We start from the raw sequence: 19140 nt of genomic DNA on the forward strand, positions 1-19140 counted from the left end.
GAGTTTGGTGGGTTGTAAACAAGGCGGTCTTAGCATTTGAATCTGCTTTCCCAGACAGCAACTAGTCTCTGCGCAGATCCGGCCCACATCTGCTACATGTGGCCAGATCTGGGCCGACACTATATTGCGGTCTGGTTTTCACCTCCTCAGCATAGCAGATAGCTTAGAAGAACTCAATGTTGCAACAGAAACCATTGACTCACTCTTTTCCAGCACTTTAGACACAGTTGCTCCATTGCGCTTAAAGAAGATTAAAGAAAATAGTCCAACGCTGTGGTACAACGGGCATACAGATATTTGGGTATTAAAGATATTTTATACATACAGTCAACTTCACGTATACAAGCAGAAGCCATCTTTGAAAAACAGACTCGATCAGTCGATCAACGAAACGCCTGTGTAGAATCTCATATGGTCTAGCGCATTTAGATCAGCGTTTCGTTGATCGACTGATCGAGTCTGTTTTTCAAAGATGGCTTCTGCTTGTATACGTGAAGTTGACTGTATGTATAAAATATCTTCTTATTAAACTGTCTGGACACTGTCAAAGTTCTCAATGCTTCGGTTTGAAGGTAGGGACCCTCATTATGCTGCCGTGTTAGTGTGGGGCTATTTTGAGCCTTGTTAGTGGTATTAACAAGCGATTTTTATTTGTCATTACTCTATGCCCAATATACTAGCGTTATACTAGCGTTATAGGCTGAACTGTTTTTAGAGATAAAACTATTTACATTCGATAATCATGAAAACAAATCTCAGATAACGGTTGACAAGGTAACAATGTGTAATTAGACCAAAGGTTCATTTTGCGCTGGAGTTCTCCTTTAAGAGAGCAGCCAGAAAAAAAGGAGCGCGACTGGAAGAAAACAAAACTAGTTTTCGCATTTCGAGATATTGCGTATTGCGGACTACTATCTGCTTATTTTTCATCCCTCTTAAAGCAACACCAAGTAGTTTTTCAACCTTCATAATATATTTCCAAGACTCTTGTGATGGTACATCGACTTACAATAGGTTGAATGACACATCTGCCATATCCTGACGGGGTCTGTATCGCTTTTACTGGCACTACGGAGCTTCGGGGTTCGGGTAGTAACCCGAGCACAAGAAGAACTACAAAACTCGACTGCTTTACGGCATACCTCACTTCCCCCACTTCCTCAAATTCGGACGTGAGAGCCCAACTAGTGTTTGTTTGCCGGCTGGGATAGCGTCTGTATGTTGTTGGCCAAAGCAGCAACTAAACCGAAGGAGGCAAAGGTTTTGTCGGATACTGGTCCAGCGTTCGCTCGCTGGCGTGAGATAAAGGAGGAGGAGGAGGGACCGATGCTGACTTGGCCGTCATGCTGTCGGACTAGTAGCTACATGATTAGACGGACAAAATCATCTTTTAGGATAACTATCCTAATGACTGCAGGCTGATAGTCATGTTTGTTTATTTATTTTTCTGGTGAAAGTGCCTTGCCTCATGTTATAATGCTAATCGATTTTTCTAATTTGCAGATTCATCTATGGTTGCTTGATATTATAATATTGACGATATATGGCTATTACCTACCACACAAACATTGAATTGAATTAGCATATCCATTATGTAAAACAGTAGCCAATATGCTACTATAATGACGCTGGCTTGTAAACGTGAGCTACGCGATCTTTTGGCGTTTGAAAAAAATAAAACCCATGAAATTATATTCATATGCTGACATATGCCACTGTACCTGGGATGAAGACATTTCACACGCAACAGTCTGAACCCAAGATGTGAGAACTCCTTCTGCAGAGTTGGGGTATTAGCTTGTCAACAAATGCACGTATATCCACTGGTGTAACCATGACAGATTTTACGACAGTAATAGAAGACAATACTGTTTCCCAACTGTAGGGGGACCCCGAGAGCAAAAGCTACATGGTGTTACTTTAAAAGAAAACAAACTCAACTCTAGGTATTTATTTGAAACAGTGGCTAAATTAACAAGAAATAAAGCTTCAACCCCAGACGTTTCCGAACAGCAAAGCAGTAATGACTGTATAAACTTCTTTACTTACATGATTAATAATATTAGAAAGAAAATTATAACTATGCAACCGTCTACTATAGTATCGCATCAGACAGCATTATAGTGTCCCTGAGAAAAAAGAAAAAAACCTATTCATTGCTATTGGAGAGGAAGAATTGTCTAAACTCGTTAAATCATTGTTGCTAAGCCACGATTGGCCAGTGGCGGTTTTCGGGCGTGGTTTAGCGAAGGGTCAATTCATCTTTGTCATTACCAAAACAAAGACGTACCAAAAACGTTTACGCTGGCTATTATTAAACCGCTTGTCAAAAAAAAAATGCAACTTGATCCTACAGAATTAGTCAATTACAGGCCAATCTCAAATCTACCTTTTCTGTCAAAGATACTAGAAAAGGAAGTATCCTCACAACTATGTTCCTTATTAGAAAGAAATGGAATCTGGGAGGATTTTCTGTCAGGATTTAGACCGTATCATATTGTAGTAGTCAAGTCAAGTCACCCTCATTTATATAGCGCTTTTAACAATATAGATTGTTTCAAAGCAGCTTTACAGTGATAATAGGAAATTAAAGTAACAGCGTTAGTTAGTTAGTTTTGATTGAATCACTTCAGTCGTAATGATCATTAGTTATTAACTTAGGCCCGCTAATACGACACAATTCTAATAGAAAAAAAACCCTAATGCGATCCGGCCGCTCATTTGCACAAAACAGTGCCTGGTGGTTCGAGAACGCAAACCATGAAATAGGTTCCAAGGTACAAGCCTTGGAAAAGGTATAATACAGAATTTTGTATCGCTTCCGCATAGCCATGTGAACCAGAATGATCCCGACAACGTTTTATCTGTACAGAGGTGAAGGGAAGGGAGGGAGGCCTTCATAGGGGAGAGACTAGTTGACACTTCAGAACTGCATTGTCATCATGTACAGGCGAAGGTCCTTCAGCAGATCCGGATACAGCCTGCGGGAAAAACCTTGGGATAAACAGAAAGACTACTATTAGCCTAGACGGCATTTTTCTTATGATGTACCAAGTACATCAGGGTTTATGCGAAGTGTTCCCGGTTCCGGCTGATCTAAACTATGCAGCTTAACATTGAATTATAGAAGTCTATAATGTGTTATGTGTATGCTAGGTCAAATATATGTGTTTTTAGTCTAGATTTGAACTGACAGAGTGTGTCTGCTTCCCGGACAATGTTAAGAAGATTTAACAGTGTTGACATAACGGCTAATATGGTCAAACTTCCTGGTTCGAGCTGCTGCTTTTTGGACCAGCTGTAGTTTGTTTATTAAGCGTGCAGGGCAACCACCCAGTAGAGCATTACAATAAGCCTTGAGGTCATGAACGCATGAACTAATTGTTCCGCATTTGTCAATGAGAGCATATGGCGTGATTTCGATATATTTTTAAGATGGAAAAATTAGGTTTTACAGATACTAGACACATGACTTTCAAATGAAAGATTGGTATCAAAGAGCACACCCAGGTTCCTAACCGACGACGAAGACTTAACAGAGCAGCCATCAAGTGTTAGACAGTACTCTAGGTTATTACGTGTGGAAGTTTTTTGTCCAATAATTAGAATCTCTGTTTTTTCAGAATTTAGTAGTAGGAAATTACTAGTCATCCAATGTTTTATATCAGCTATGCATTCTGTTAATTTTGTGAATTGGTAGGTTTCGTTAGGTTTTGAAGAAATATACAGCTGAGTATCGTCGGCATAACAGTGAAAGCTAATTCCATGTTTCCTAATGATATCTCCTAATGGTAGCATGTACAGAGTGAACAGCAGCGGTCCTAGTACTGAGCCTTGTGGTACTCCATACTGAAATGGTGATCGATAAGACATCTCTACATTTATTGCTACAAACTGATAACGGTCAGATAAGTATGATTTAAACTAGAGATGTTCCGATTCCGATACTAGTATCGGAAATGTCGCTGATACAAATAAAAATTCTGGCATCGGTGAGTACTTGTACCCATGTACCGATCCGATACCATTTTCATAAACAATACCTAGTTATTGCATGCTAGCTTTTCTTAACGCTGCAAAACGGAGATCAAGTCTTCTTCGCTGCTCTAAACAGTGGTTGCCCTCAGCAACACAGGAAGTTGTGCTGTGTCGCCACAAGCAACCACCATTTAGAGCAGTGAAGAATAAATTAAAATGCACGCGCTAGCAGTATGTCCGCTGTTTGGCAATATAACCGACAAAATTATCAAGTTTATTGTTCTGGATGACCAGCCACTGTCAGTCGTCAAAAACGTTGGATTTTGCCGCTTCATTGAACATTTGGAGCCCCGGTACAGTTTGCCTTGTCGCAAATACATCTCTGAAACAGCGCTCCCTAAGCTATACGAGACAGTGCGTGAACACATTTCATGTAAACTAAAAGATGTGCAAACAATCAGCTTTAGCACAGTGACGCCATCATCTTTAAGTTTTAAAGAGATTATTTTCTTAAATTATTCAGATATAATTTTATATTGTATATTGTAAAACTAAAATACCGTTTACAGTATTAGATGTGTGGCTGCATTTGAAGTTCTTTTTCACTTAAAAATAAATAATATACTACTGTGAAATGTATGTCAGATAATAAAAAAATATTCTAGTTCACTGTGTGTATTTGTTCATGTTTTATTAAGGAATAAGTCTGAAGCACACCATAAAATAATTATATCAATTCATCAGTCACTCCCCACAAAACATCTATTTGTACAGAGTATGGTATTCTGATGATTTAGCTTTTTTATTATTATCAAGGTAATCAGTTAGTACCATAGTATACAGTAAGTGTACACCATCAATATACAGTAGTACCAAGGCACGTTCATGCACTTCCATACCGCAGCATGGCGCTGTTGAGCTTCACTGCTCTCAACTATCAGAGCTGCTGTAAAACTCATGCTGACAACTTCACTTTCAACTCCACAATGGACGTTTCCTGCAGTTTTCATGGATTTTTAAATACTAGTTGATGAAAGTATATAAAGACTCTGGAAACACTGTAGCTGTTGTTGAAGATAGGCTACAAACTGTAAGCATTTGTTACATATCTTACTATCCTAATACTGGGTAATAGGCCTATAGGGAGAACAGGTTTTGCTTTCAGTATTCCATCCTTAAACATTTATGTTAATAGGAGAACATCAGATGTGTCAGTATACACAGTAAAGATGATGGCAATCACAACAATTCAATTCAATTCAATTCAAGTTTATTTGTATAGCGCTTTTCACAATACACATTGTTTCAAAGCAGCTTTACAGAAAATGCATTTCAAAAATATACATACAAAAATACAGTTAGTTAATCATGAAATTTAGGGCATAACATATCGCCGGCGTTGGGTCGTCTCTTCACAGGCGTCGAGTCGTCTCATCACAGGCGTTGGGGCATCTGAAGTCTCCATGAGAGGCTGGATACATAACTGGAGCTGACGAACTCTATTTGAGTTATCTCGGGACAGGCGTCCCGAGATAACAACAAAAAAAGGCAGATGGGAAATAATTAGCGTAGCTGCTGTTCATAATATGAATGCATTTGATCTGATTTAACTGTAGTATAAAAGGTATGAGATGCATCATGTGAATGCTTGGCTAAAGAGATGCGTCTTTAATCTAGTTTTAAACTGGGAGAGCGAGTCTGAGCCTCGGACAATATCAGGAAGGCTATTCCAGAGTTTAGGAGCTAGATGTGAAAACGCCCTCCCTCCTTTAGTGGACTTAGATATCCTAGGTACGACCAGAAGCCTCGAATTTAGCGATCTTAAAGAGCGCGATGGAATATATGGCGATAGAAGATCTCTTAAATACACAGGAGCTAAACCATTTAGGGCTTTATAGGTCAGTAACAATACTTTGTAATTGATACGGAACTTAATAGGTAACCAGTGTAGAGATGATAAAATTGGTGTTATATGATCATATTTTCTTGACCTAGTAAGAACTCTAGCGGCTGCATTTTGGACTAACTGTAGCTTGTTTACGGAGGATGCAGGACAACCAGCTAATAAAGCATTACAGTAATCTAGTCTCGAGGTCATGAATGCATGAACTAACTTTTCTGCATCAGAGACTGATAGCATATTACGTAGCTTAGCAATGTTTCTAAGGTGGAAAAAGGCTGTTCTTGTGACATTTGAAATATGATTTTCAAAAGACAAGTTGTGGTCTAGTATAACACCCAGGTCTTTTACTGTAGAGGATAAAGTAGCAGGACATCCATCTAGATTAAGGTTGTATTGTAAGAGGTTTTGTGGGCAGTTTTTTGGACCAATCAGTAATACCTCTGTTTTATCTGAATTTAATAAAAGAAAATTACACGTCATCCAATATTTTATATCTTTAACACACTCTGTCATTTTAGATAATTTAGTGTTATCATCTGGTCTAGATGAAATATATAATTGAGTGTCATCAGCATAACAGTGGAAACTTATTCCATGTTTTCTTATAATATTACCAAGTGGCAGCATATAAATTGAGAATAGCAGAGGGCCTAACACAGATCCTTGCGGCACTCCATAATTTACTGACGTTATCTTTGATTTTTCCCCATTTAAATGGACAAAATGGTAACGGTCTGATAGGTACGATCTAAACCAGCTTAATGCCTGTCCCTGAACACCAGTGTAATTTTGAAGTCGATCTAAGAGTATTTTATGATCTATAGTGTCAAACGCAGCACTAAGATCGAGTAAAACTAGTATTGAGATACAGCCTTGGTCAGAAGCTAAAAGTAAATCATTTGTAATTTTAACCAGCGCAGTTTCTGTGCTATGATGTGGCCTGAATCCAGACTGAAACTTTTCATAGATATCGTTTTCTTGCAAGAAAGAGCACAATTGAGCGGACACAACTTTTTCTAGTATTTTAGACATAAATGGAAGATTTGAAATGGGTCTGTAATTTGCTAGGTTATTTGGATCTAATTGTGGTTTCTTAATAAGAGGTTTTATAACTGCCAGCTTGAATGTTTTTGGAACATGTCCTAAAGATAGAGACGAGTTAATAATATTGAGAAGAGGCTCTTCCACTACAGGTAACACTTCTTTCAGTAGTTTAGTGGGTATTGGATCTAATAAACATGTTGTTGGTTTAGATGCAGTGATAAGTTTATTTAGCTCTTCCTGTCCTATAGTTGTAAAGCGCTGTAGTTGTTCTTGAGGGGCGATAATTGAGGCTGAATCAGAAGACGCTGTCAAAGATTGCACATTTACAATTGTGTTTCTGATGCTTTCTATTTTCTCAGTGAAGAAATTCATGAAATCATTACTATTAAAATGTAATGGAATATTTTGTTCAGGTGATGTCTGTTTATTTGTTAATCTAGCCACGGTGTTAAATAAAAACCTTGGATTGTTTTGGTTATTTTCTATTAGTTTGCGGAGATGCTCAGCCCTGGCTGCTTTTAGAGCCTTTTTATAACGTGACATACTGTCTTTCCACGCGATTCTAAAGACCTCTAAATTAGTTTGTTTCCATTTGCGCTCTAAGTTACGAGTTTCTCTCTTGATAACATGCGTAGCACTGTTGTACCATGGTGCTTTAGTTTTCTCTCTAACCTTTTTTAATCTAATTGGTGCAACAGTTTCTAATGTACTAGAGAAAATGATGCTCATACTGCTAGTCATTTCCTCTAGTTCCTCTGTTTGTTTGGGTTCACTGAGGAGCGGAGATAGATCAGGTAAGCTATTCAAGAATCTATCTATAGTAGTTGGAAGGATTGTTCTACCTGGTCGATAACGCGGCGCAACATGACATTTCAGCCGTACGTAGTATGCAAGTTACCATGTAATGATCAGTGACATCATCACTTTGCGGTATAATATCTATTTCGGTTGGATCGGTTCCATATGATATAATTAAATCTAGAGTATGATTAAGACGATGAGTGGGACCACTAACGTTTTGCTTGACCCCAAAGGAGTTTAATAAATCTGTGAACGCAGCCCCTAACGCATCATTTGTGTTATCAACGTGTATGTTGAAATCTCCAACAATTATTGCCTTATCGACATTGACTAATAGATCTGAGAGAAAATCTGCAAACTCTTTTAGGAAATCAGCGTAAGGCCCTGGCGGTCTATATACGGTAGCCAAGGCTAGAGATAATAGGGATTTCTTTCTTACATCTAGGAGCGTAACATTTAGCACAAGTACTTCAAACGAATTAAACCTGTGGCCTGTTTTCTGAGTAACATTAAGAATATCTCTGTAGATTGTTGCAACACCGCCGCCACGACCAATCAGACGGGGCTCATGCTTATAACAGTATCCTGGTGGAGTGGACTCATTTAGACCGAAATAATCATTTGGTTTAAGCCAGGTTTCAGTAAGGCAGAGTACATCGAAGCTGTTATCAGTGACCATTTCATTTACAATAACCGCCTTAGGTGTAAGCGATCTAATGTTTAGAAGACCTAGCTTTAGAAATTGTTTTTGTTCACTAATATTGAGATTTTCTGGTTTAATCACAATTAGATTTTTCTTAGATCCTACAGTAGATTTATTGTTTGGCCTCACTAAACGAGGAATAGACACAGTTTCTATATAGTGTTCTACACTGGTACTTATATCAATTAATTTGGGACAGCAAAGAATGTGATTTGGACTTTGACTTACTAGTCATATGGTGTGTAACGTCTTGGAGATGTTGTCCGACAGAACAGCCGCTCCGATTCTGCTGGGGTGCAGGCCATCAGCACGGTAGAGCCTAGGTCGCTCCCAAAACAGATTCCAATTATTTACAAAGAGCAGTCTCTGTTCATTACACCATGACATCAACCATTCATTTAGTGCAAACAATCTACTGAACCTTTCTTGTCCTTGTCGGTACGTGGGAAGCGGTCCAGACACGACGATCTTTGCTTCAGGGGATGTTCTGCGTACCGTCTCGATCAGGCTCCTGTAGTCCCTCTTCAGAACCTCCGTCTGCCGCAGCCTGATGTCGTTCACCCCCGCGTGCAGCACGACAGCTCCGACGCGCTCGTCACCGTTCAGGATCTCGGGGACCTGCGCAGCGACATCGAGAACACGAGCACCAGGAAAGCAGTGAGTGCGCACCATACCTTTACCTGAGGTAGCGCGGACATGCCGGACCATGGAACTGCCGATGATCACAGCGTCGTCGCGTTCCGTCTCGCGAAGAGGGGAGAAGCGGTTCCGGGTGGAGATCTCGAAGACCGGGAGGGGCGGAGAGGTCCTTGCTCTGGTCCTGGCTCGTGTCTTCCGCTGTGGCATCATCCAGGGTCCATGGTGCTGTGTCGGTGTCGGGGTAAACGAAACCAGGGGGGCTCGGGTCCTGTGCAGAGAAATACACGGAGTAGAGGAGGCCGGAGTCGAAAAGTTACTAACCACTGACTTGTGAGCATCGGCGCGTGATGCTTCAAGCGCTGATCGTCGGTCTCGCAGCTCGGCCTGCCTCCCCAGCAGATCACGGATCTGCTTCTCCACGGACTCCAGCTCCAGCCGCACCGAATGCAGCTCAAACGTGTCCTCACCTGCACTCAGAGGTAGACACACATCCGATGTATTCGCCATTATGACAGATGAACAATAAATTAGCAGTGATGCTACCAATATCACTACTAATTTAGGACTGAAATCATGGATAGAACCCGTATCCTTCCAGTGATTCGAGTGTAAATAAGACGGTCGATAGGCGAGGCCACGCGTGCAAATGCTAGCGGGCTAACTTAACGTTAGAGATAGTAACGGAAGTTCGGAAAGTTGGATATAACCAGCGATATCAAAGCAATCCGATTGTTTTTTATAGAGAGTAGTATCGGAGATATGTTCACACACTCACAAACTAACAGTTAAGCGATTCGAAACACAAACTCCAAACACAACCAAAGCGGTTCGAACACAGACACAAACTTCAAACACAAACAAGCGATTCGAAGCACAAGCACAAACACAAACTTCAAACACAAACAAGCGATTCGAAGCACAAGCACAAACTTCAAACACAAACAAGCGATTCGAAGCTCAAGCACAGACACAAACTTCAAACACAAACAAGCGATTCGAAGCTCAAGCACAGACACAAACTTCAAACACAAACAAGCGATTCGAAGCTCAAGCACAAACACAAACTTCAAACACAAACAAGCGAATCGTAGCACAAGCACAAACTTCAAACACAACAAGCGAATCGTAGCACAAGCACAAACACAAACTTCAAACACAACAAGCGATTCGAAGCACAAGCACAAACACAACTTCAAACACAACAAGCGATTCGAAGCACAAGCACAAACACAACTTCAAACACAACAAGCGATTCGAAGCACAAGCACAAACACAACTTCAAACACAACAAGCGATTCGAAGCACAAGCACAAACTCCAACACAAACAGAGCGATTTCAGTGATTCGAGTGTAAATAAGACGGTCGATAGGCGAGGCCACGCGTGCAATGCTAGCGGGCTATCGTTAGAGATAGTAACGGAAGTTCGGAAAGTTGGATATAACTAGCGATATCAAAGCAATCCGATTGTTTTTTATAGAGAGTAGTATCGGAGATATGTTCACACGCTGGAAAAATAGAAAATGCTTGTTTCTAAATGAGTATAAAGAACAAAATCAACGATTTATGAAGCAAGTCCACGGAGCTTCAAATACAAACACAGCGCTCACTCGCGACGCATGCGACAGCATTAGTGGATAGAAGAGCTACTACAAAAAGTTTTTGTTTTGTTTTGTACAAATTCATGTTTGACATTAAAGTCACTGCAGTCATTCACCTCACAGTGGATAGGATACACAGTTAATGAGATATGAAAATCTTTATAGATTTAAGAATATGAACATCATGATATCCTAATATTTATGTGGATACCAGCTCATAGGGGATAAAGGGCAATGAATTGGTTGATGGATCAGCAAACCAGGCTTTGGAAAGTGAGGAGATCATGACTATCTCACTAGTAAATATAAAGCGTAATAATTAAAGCATATACCACTAAGGAGTGGCAAAACACAGGACGTCAACTTTATGAAATACAATGAGAAGTAGTAGTGAGTAATAGATCTATCTATCTATCTATCTATCTATCTATCTATCTATCTATCTATCTATCTATCTATCTATCTATCTATCTATCTATCTATCTATCTATCTATCTATCTATCTATCTATCTATCTATCTATCTATCTATCTATCTATCTATCTATCTATCTATCTATCTATCCACTCCAATACAGTAGATGGCGATAATGCACCTTAACGTTGGTGCTACCCGCTTTAAAACCGAAGAAGAAGAAGCAGAAGAAGAACTTCACTTTCAGCTAAACTAATATCAAATTTATTTACACACCCAAATAAAAAATATATATATGTCGGGAGCCGTGAGAAGGAGGTTTGCTGAAGATTATATTAGTCCGTTAGTGTGCTGAACGTTATTTATCAGTAGCGGTACCTGGCTAAAGTAGCTCAGCACAGCTTTGTTTACAGTGCTAGCTCTAGCTTTGCCTTTGACAGTGGCTTTATACCAGCATAGAAAAGCTTTGGAACTGTAGTTCATCTTAGCAGCCCGTCATCATCATATGTGATCTCAAATTTGCTGTAATTTGGCTGAAAGAGTTGTGTTTGTCCCTGTGCTACAACATCAGAATGGGTATGTGTTTACCCTGTCTGAGTGGAGCTGGAGATGATGTAGTAGTCACACCAGATCCTGTGAGTACTTTTTATTAATATATGTATGCGTTAATTTACATTACATCTTTAACTGTTCATATTTCAAGTGTTATCCTTTCCTAAACGGAACGCCAACTTCGTTATAATGGTACTGAGTGACTTTATGAATGAGAATATAATGACCTGCACATTTTGTGGTCGTGAGGATAAAACGTTTTATTTTTTAGTTTTTTATAACTATTATTTTTTGTTTATGAAATACTCTCATGTAGCTAAACCCACTGTTATAAGTTACGTTCACATGTTTATCAGCAAGTATATGGAATATGTCCTAATTTCTTTATTTTTGTTTGGTATTTTCTTATCCATAAAATAAAAACATACGTTCTCACATTTTTTAGGTCGATTTTTAACTTTTCAAATATATTTCTTTAACTAGGCCTAGTAATAAAAAGTGTGACTGGTTCCTGAATGAATACTATTGATATGATAATGTTTAGTCTGTTCTTCCCTGCTTGTCAATGTTGTCCATTTGATTTATTTAATTTGAATGAATATGTTTTTAAATCATATCTATTTTTAATTGTATTAATTTATTGGTTTATTTGTTGGTTAGAAAGAGAGTTTTTTTAAAGAAATGTATACATAGGCATAATTTATATTTGTAAAGAAAGATTTGTGTCTCACTTTTGTTATTTTTGGAGCTTGACAGACGTTTAGGTGATTTTGAAAACATTTATTTTTCACAGGAGACAAGGAGAAGACAGCTGGCAGAAGCGGCAGAGAAGAGACAGAAAGAGGTATGATTTAAGTGAAACATTATATGATTATATTGGGGAACGTGTATATTTGTTACCATTTTTATAAGTTTAGTGTAACTTAAATAGTCCTTTATCCTGACCAATACATTTACAAGTACAAATATTCCATAAAAACTGCATTCATGAGAAACGACCGTTCACAAACAACCACTCGACAATAATCACTTTACATTTTTACAAGCACTTTATAAAAGAGATTTTGTTAGATTAATGCATTAATCAAACATTAAGCCTTTTCATTTACTTGTCAGAGTAAAAAAGGATTATATATATATATTTTTTTTTTTGTAAATATAATGTATGGAATATATACAGGTATCACTTTACAACAAATCTGTTTTGTTATACTCATCCTCTCATTAGTATACAGTCCTGCTCTGCATCTTTCTCTTTTATTCATTCTTCTTCAACCTTTCAAGGAAACACATATCTAAGAAAGAGAAATAGAGATCCCATTTGAGATCCTTTTTAAACATCCAGTGTTTTATGGTGTAGTGATTTTAGTTTCGCCACATGTAATTGTCTCTCAGAGGTTTAAGGGAAAGCATAGAACTGCTAAAGCGTCACGGTGAGTACACGTCCTCCTCCTCCTGTCCTCCGTCCACATCTACAGCTGAAGCACACGCCGTGATTCTCACTGTCTCATAATGCTTGTGGCCGTACACTTCTGTTTTCTTCGAGCATAATGGTGACCGTGATGGTGGTTCGTCATTATCGTGAACAAAGTCCCATTACCTCTGTAACTAGAATTTATCAGTATTATAAAGTTTCACAAGTATATTATACTCGTGAAAAGGTCCATTGTGAGTTGATGTGAGTCAGTGAGTGAGTTGTTAATAAAAGAACCACCTCGATTCAAATTGAAGAACTACTGCAAGACTACAACTATGATACTACCACGATATATGTAAGGGATAATGTATAGCGAGCCTAAGTCCCTCCCCTTCCGGTGGACCACCATGGGGCCTTATTTCGGAAAAAATATTGTATGGTAGTCAATGGCGAGAGGCAACAAATAGTTTGTTCTCGTTTGAATTGTGCCCTGAATTACACATATGATGTTTGTCAATTTAAAAGATACATTTTAAAGTCGAGAAAGTCGCAGTTTGATGTAAAACTGTTGAGGTATAAGACTGTGAAAATACGCAATTACAAAGACTACAAACCCAAAAGGCGCACATGTGACGTCATACCTTTTCACTCAATGAATGAAGCTAACTTTACTGAAGCTAACTTTACTGAAGCTATCTTTACTGAAGCTAACTTTACTGAAGCTAACTTTACTGAAGCTAACTTTACTGAAGCTAACTTTACTGAAGCTAACTTTACTGAAGCTAACTTTACTAAAGCTAACTTTACTGAAGCTAACTTTACTGAAGCTATCTTTACTGAAGCTAACTTTACTAAAGCTAACTTTACTGAAGCTAACTTTACTGAAGCTAACTTTACTGAAGCTAACTTTACTGAGGCTAACTTTACTGAAGCTAACTTTACTGAAGCTAACTTTACTGAGGCTAACTTTACTGAGGCTAACTTTACTGAAGCTAACTTTCCTGAAGCTAACTTTCCTGAAGCCAACTTTCCTGAAGCCAACTTTCCTGAAGCCAACTTTCCTGAAGCTAACTTTACTGAAGCTAACTTTACTGAAGCTCACTTTACTGAAGCTCACTTTACTGAAGCTCACTTTACTGAAGCTAACTTTACTGAAGCTAACTTTTCTGAAGCTAACTTTACTGAAGCTAACGTCTGTCAATTTTTCTATAGTCTTACGTTATAATCGTAATGCTACGCCGTGATGCCGGAGTGTGTTGTACCAGACCGCACACACACGAGCAATGGTGACGTACAGTGCGAGACGAGAGATGTAGTTCATTGAGCGATTTTCACATAAAACTAAATGTTAATCTTCTGTTTTATGACAAACTGCGACTTTCTTGACTTTCATAATTATCTTTTAAATTGACAAACATCATATGTGTAATTCAGGGCACAGTTCGGACGGAACAAAAAGATAAGTTGTCTCTCGCCATTGACTACCATACATATTTTTTCCGAAATATGGTCCCATGAGCCGGAAGCGGAGGGGCGGGACTTAGGCTCTCTATAGCGAATACAACTCCCGACAGGCTGATTATGAGCCCGACGCGAAGCGGAGCCTGAGGGGAGTTGTATTCGCTAACAATCAACTCGCTATACAGTACATTATCCCGCTTATTACATGACTACCTACCAAATAAATAAATAATTTTACACAAAATATTGATTTAAAAAGGAATTTATTGATTTAAAAACTATTCATATGGCTTCCGCTAAAGAAAATAGTCTGTTCCGTCTCTACGGTTAGAATCTTGCGTCCATGGCAACGCTCTGTTTTTCATGGCAACGGTCTGTTATACTTAGCAGCGGTGTGTTATCAAGAAATAACAGACGTATTCTACATTACAATTCAACCAAGCCATGTAATAAATATATACAATTTTATTTTTTGGTAAAAAAAATTCTTCTTATGAGCGCAAAACAACAATTTATTTAAATTTTAAAAGTTTATATATATACAACTATATTGTTTTGCATTTGTATAAATATATTTGTTTAGCTTTATAGAGTTTTTTACTGCGGATATGATTGAAAACGCGGTATACGTCTATCCTTCACAGCCTCGCGTTCATACACACGTCATGGCGCTGCTCCCAAGGCCAAGTCACCTTTATTTCTGTAGCTCTTTATACAATACAGATTGTTTCAAAAGCAGCTTTACAGAGATCAACAGGAAAATAATGATTCAATGACACAAACCCAGTTCGTTTCTGCTGTACAGCAGATCTAGATTAAAGCGGTCATTGTATAAGGTCAGTGATATCATTGGCTAGTTATCAGGTTAGTTATATCTCATTGTCTGGTGTTCTTGTAGATGGGTGAGTTTTATTTTTCGCACACTCTGTACTCACATTTCCAGCTTGTCCACGGTGCACCACGATTCAGCACGTGAGCACTGAATAATATCACACACTTCAACTACTAGTTGATTTATTCAGTAAGAACAATAGAAAATGTCACAAATGAATCCGTGTTTGGGTAACCGGTATGGTGTGGTAGTTGTATTTTGTCTGATCTTTGTGTAGATTACCTACAGAGGTGTCAAAAACCCGGAAGCCTTGGAGAGGAAAAAGAAGAAACAGGAAGAAACCGAGAAACAGAACATGAACTCTGTTCCTCCTGGAGGCGGGGGGCTAAGGGTAATTATTTTTTTTATTTTGTTTTTTGCATAGCACTGAGTAATTTTAATCAAAGGTCTGTATCACTTCTGTAGACTTTAATTGAAAAAACAACATACAATTATAATTATATTTCGATATTTTGACACATGAATCAATATTTTTTTTTGTAAATTGCTACTGTTGGCATCAGTTTTTTTTATCTAATTAAAATGAATGCATTTATTCAGCAATGATGCATTCAATTGATCAAAAGTGACATTAAAGACATTTATAATGTTACACAAGATTCCCTACATTAAATGCTGTTATACTACAGGGCCGTTGAATGCTTGAATCTGATTAGTTGACAAATGTTCTACGGTGTGCAATTATTTTCAGGGAACCGCACGGTTAAAGTAGTTCCGGCAGGTCTTGACCGCATCACAGCTCCATATCACTGCGCGTAGTTCACTGTAATAACGGAAAATAGGATACAATTCATAATAAGAAAACTGCAGCCCCATGTGCTTGATCTGCAGTTTTCAATGTCCAACTTCACAATCAATGAAAACATGCAGTTTAATTTTAATAAATAAAGTATAGTCCTATATATAATCAATAGAAAATGAAACTGAATATTTCAATAAATTGATAGTCCTGTTGCACGGGTTTTCGTAATTATTGAAGATAATATAACAAATACATAATTATTGATAGGCCTATACTTGTTAAAAGGGCTTTGTGTTTCATTTATTAGGCTAGTCTGCTGTCACTAATAGAAAAAAAGAATGAACGAGTTTATTAAAACAAATTGAATTAATAAATAAATAATAATATTGACGCACATGCTTCTCTTGAAGTGTTGGAAAAACCGGTTGTCATGTTTATGTTGAGGCGGCGGGGGTGTCGTCGGCAGCTGCTGAATGTAACTAATAAAGTAACTTGTAATCTAACTTAGTTACTTTTAAAATCAAGTAATCTGTAAAGTAACAAAGTTACTTTTTAAAGGAGTAATCAGTAATCGGATTACTTTTACAAAGTAACTGTGGCAACACTGAAGTGGAATAATTGACTCTAGGCCGTTGCGTAACGGCCACTACCACCTCGGGTGTGCATTATTTTTCTAATAATTCAACGGCCTGTCGTCAATTATTCCTTACTTAATTTTAACTTTCGATTACAGTTTCCACTGAAATATCAAGCAGCACAACAGTTTTCAACATTGATAATAATAATAACTGTCAAATCCGCATATTCGACTGATGCGACACTGAAGACTAAATAACTTATATAAAAATAGTTTCAGGATCCAGGATTTAATTTAAAACATTGCATTTCTTTAATCCTAGAAAATAAATTATCCAAAGGATTACAGCCAAACTGAAATAAATGCATTAAAAAAAATTCTAAAATAAATCGAAAATATTGTATATGATATTTGGGTTGGCCTTCTGAGTCGGACACCCTTCTTTTCCTGATATTTGCTGTTATTTCCCCACTGAATGAAGAGAAGTACGGTTATCTGAGTGTGCTGTTCTCCTCTTGTCTCCAGTGGCAGGTTGGCTAACACAGGCTGAAGGGAAGATCACTGGTGTGTCTACATTGGGGATCAACCTTGAACCTTCATCTGCAGTATTTCCCGCTGACTTGAGAGACTCTTTGTGCTTTCTTTCTTTATTTATTTTGAAGTGTACACTAGCCAGGGGAGTTTGCATAGACTGCCAAGCTCTTGCACAAAGCTAATCCTCTTCTGATTCGCCAGAGTGCATTCAGGCCACGCCCCTTTAACGCCAAGTTGGGCTAGCTAGTGGGTTCCTGGGATACCGATTTTAGCTATTAATGTGTTTTTTTCACAACCTATTGCGTTTATGTTCATGCATCATTTTCACACACGCAGCTTTTGTACCGATGTGCTCTCTATTTTTGACATTTTTCATTTCAATACGCATTTATACAACTGAAAAGCATGTTTTATATTGGATTTTGGGTCATTTAATCCATATTTAGCCGTTTATATTTAAGCATCAGTTACCAGTGTGTTTTGCTTTTAAAGCTCATAGGGTTTTTCAGTGAGCAAGTGGAAAATGTGTGATATTTAAGAGTGAAGTTAAACGTGAATGAAGGATATTCTGTCAGTTAGCACTTTCACTGCCTGTTGATTACATGACTTGCTGTTCTTATGAACCTAGTATGTGCATCACTTTATCTTATTAGACCTCAATTTCTTACCCTCTCTGAAGGGCTTTGGTTGTCTAAAGTTAAGAAAATCTTAACTTGCATTTAAACTCAACATCCATATTTCTGGGCCATGCAACAGTGACATGACATGATATGACTTGTCAATTATGTAGCAGCCTAAGCTATTGTGATTAGCGTGAAATACATTGTATCTATAGGAACATCATATTGCCTTTGATGTATTTATTTTTAAGAAACAGTTTTAAGTTATGTTAATGAGTTGTTACCTCTGCCTATAGCAATCACAGTCTGTGCTTGTGACAGGGAAATCGATTTGCACCAAATAATCAACAGAAATCTTCCCAGGTGTCTTTCAGAATGGGATGTTAAAGGATTTCTTTTTATATTTACACAATCTTTCGACTCAATAGTTAGGCCACTTTTTCAAAACTCTTCACACAGTGAGCACAGCAACGGTCTATCATTTATCATTGCTTTGGTACGAAATGCAATCAATGACAATCACTCAAACAAAACTCTATGTGCCTACACGCCAATTTGCACATGCTTACACTCTTTTCAACACCGTTTTAAGTTAAAAGCCTAACATAATATGAAGCTAAATAAGACAGCATTTCTACAGTAATACCATATTGAAGATATTCCAGATCTAAAAAATTAAGAAATATATATATATATATATATATATATATCAAAACAATTGAATATAGCTGGACACTTGCACAGGTTTTAGTTTTTATCTACTAAAGGGGAAAACTTGTGTAATTCTTGTTGTGTAAATAATGTTTTTACAAAAGAAAACATTGTATAATGCTACATGCTGTCAGTGGTTTTGGTCATTGCTTTATTATGAGTGACAAAGTGTGTTTGTTGGGTGGAAATTTTGAGGTGAGTTGATTTGAGACTTATGAAGTGTTTTGGTAGTTTTAGTGCAATGTGAAATTTACTGCTGTGCTGTGCTGAAAGTTGGTAAAGAGAACTGTGTGAAGAGTTTGGAAAAATATATGGGTCCTACCAATTGTGAAATGTTTTTTAACACTATGATAATACAATAAATCAGACAAAGCATTGCAATGTTCATGTTTACCAGTAGAGGGCAGTGACACACTTTCAGACCAGGAACTGTTTTAGAAGCACAACTGCAAAGAGTCATTGCTTAAATAAAGATTGTGTTTGATTAAAAAAACTCTTTATTATTATTTGTAACTATTTGCTGCTAAACGGAAAATCTCTTGTCTTGTAATGA

The 19140-nt window shown here is 37.8% G+C and overlaps 2 protein-coding genes across 2 annotated transcripts in view; one reads left to right on the forward strand and one right to left on the reverse strand.

Moving 5' to 3' along the window:
- Window positions 1–9693, reverse strand: part of LOC306993340 (uncharacterized protein) — a 179676-nt gene extending 169983 nt beyond the window's left edge. The window contains exon 1 of the mRNA XM_079603044.1: window positions 8658–9693. Coding sequence (XP_079459170.1) covers window positions 8661–9575 — 915 coding nt within the window. The 5' untranslated portion in view covers window positions 9576–9693 and the 3' untranslated portion in view covers window positions 8658–8660. The remainder of the gene's footprint in view (window positions 1–8657) is intronic.
- Window positions 9694–11234: 1541 nt separating this feature from the next.
- svip (small VCP interacting protein) lies at window positions 11235–18481 on the forward strand. Its single transcript, XM_079603060.1, has 4 exons — window positions 11235–11716; window positions 12427–12477; window positions 15621–15734; window positions 17248–18481. The coding sequence occupies exons 1-4, from the start codon at window positions 11654–11656 to the stop codon at window positions 17260–17262; spliced, it is 243 nt and encodes an 80-aa protein (XP_079459186.1). The 5' UTR covers window positions 11235–11653; the 3' UTR covers window positions 17263–18481.
- Window positions 18482–19140: the final 659 nt, after the last annotated feature.

Source organism: Phoxinus phoxinus, assembly GCF_949152265.1.
Source record: "Phoxinus phoxinus genome assembly, chromosome: 25".
NCBI lineage: Eukaryota > Metazoa > Chordata > Actinopteri > Cypriniformes > Leuciscidae > Phoxinus > Phoxinus phoxinus.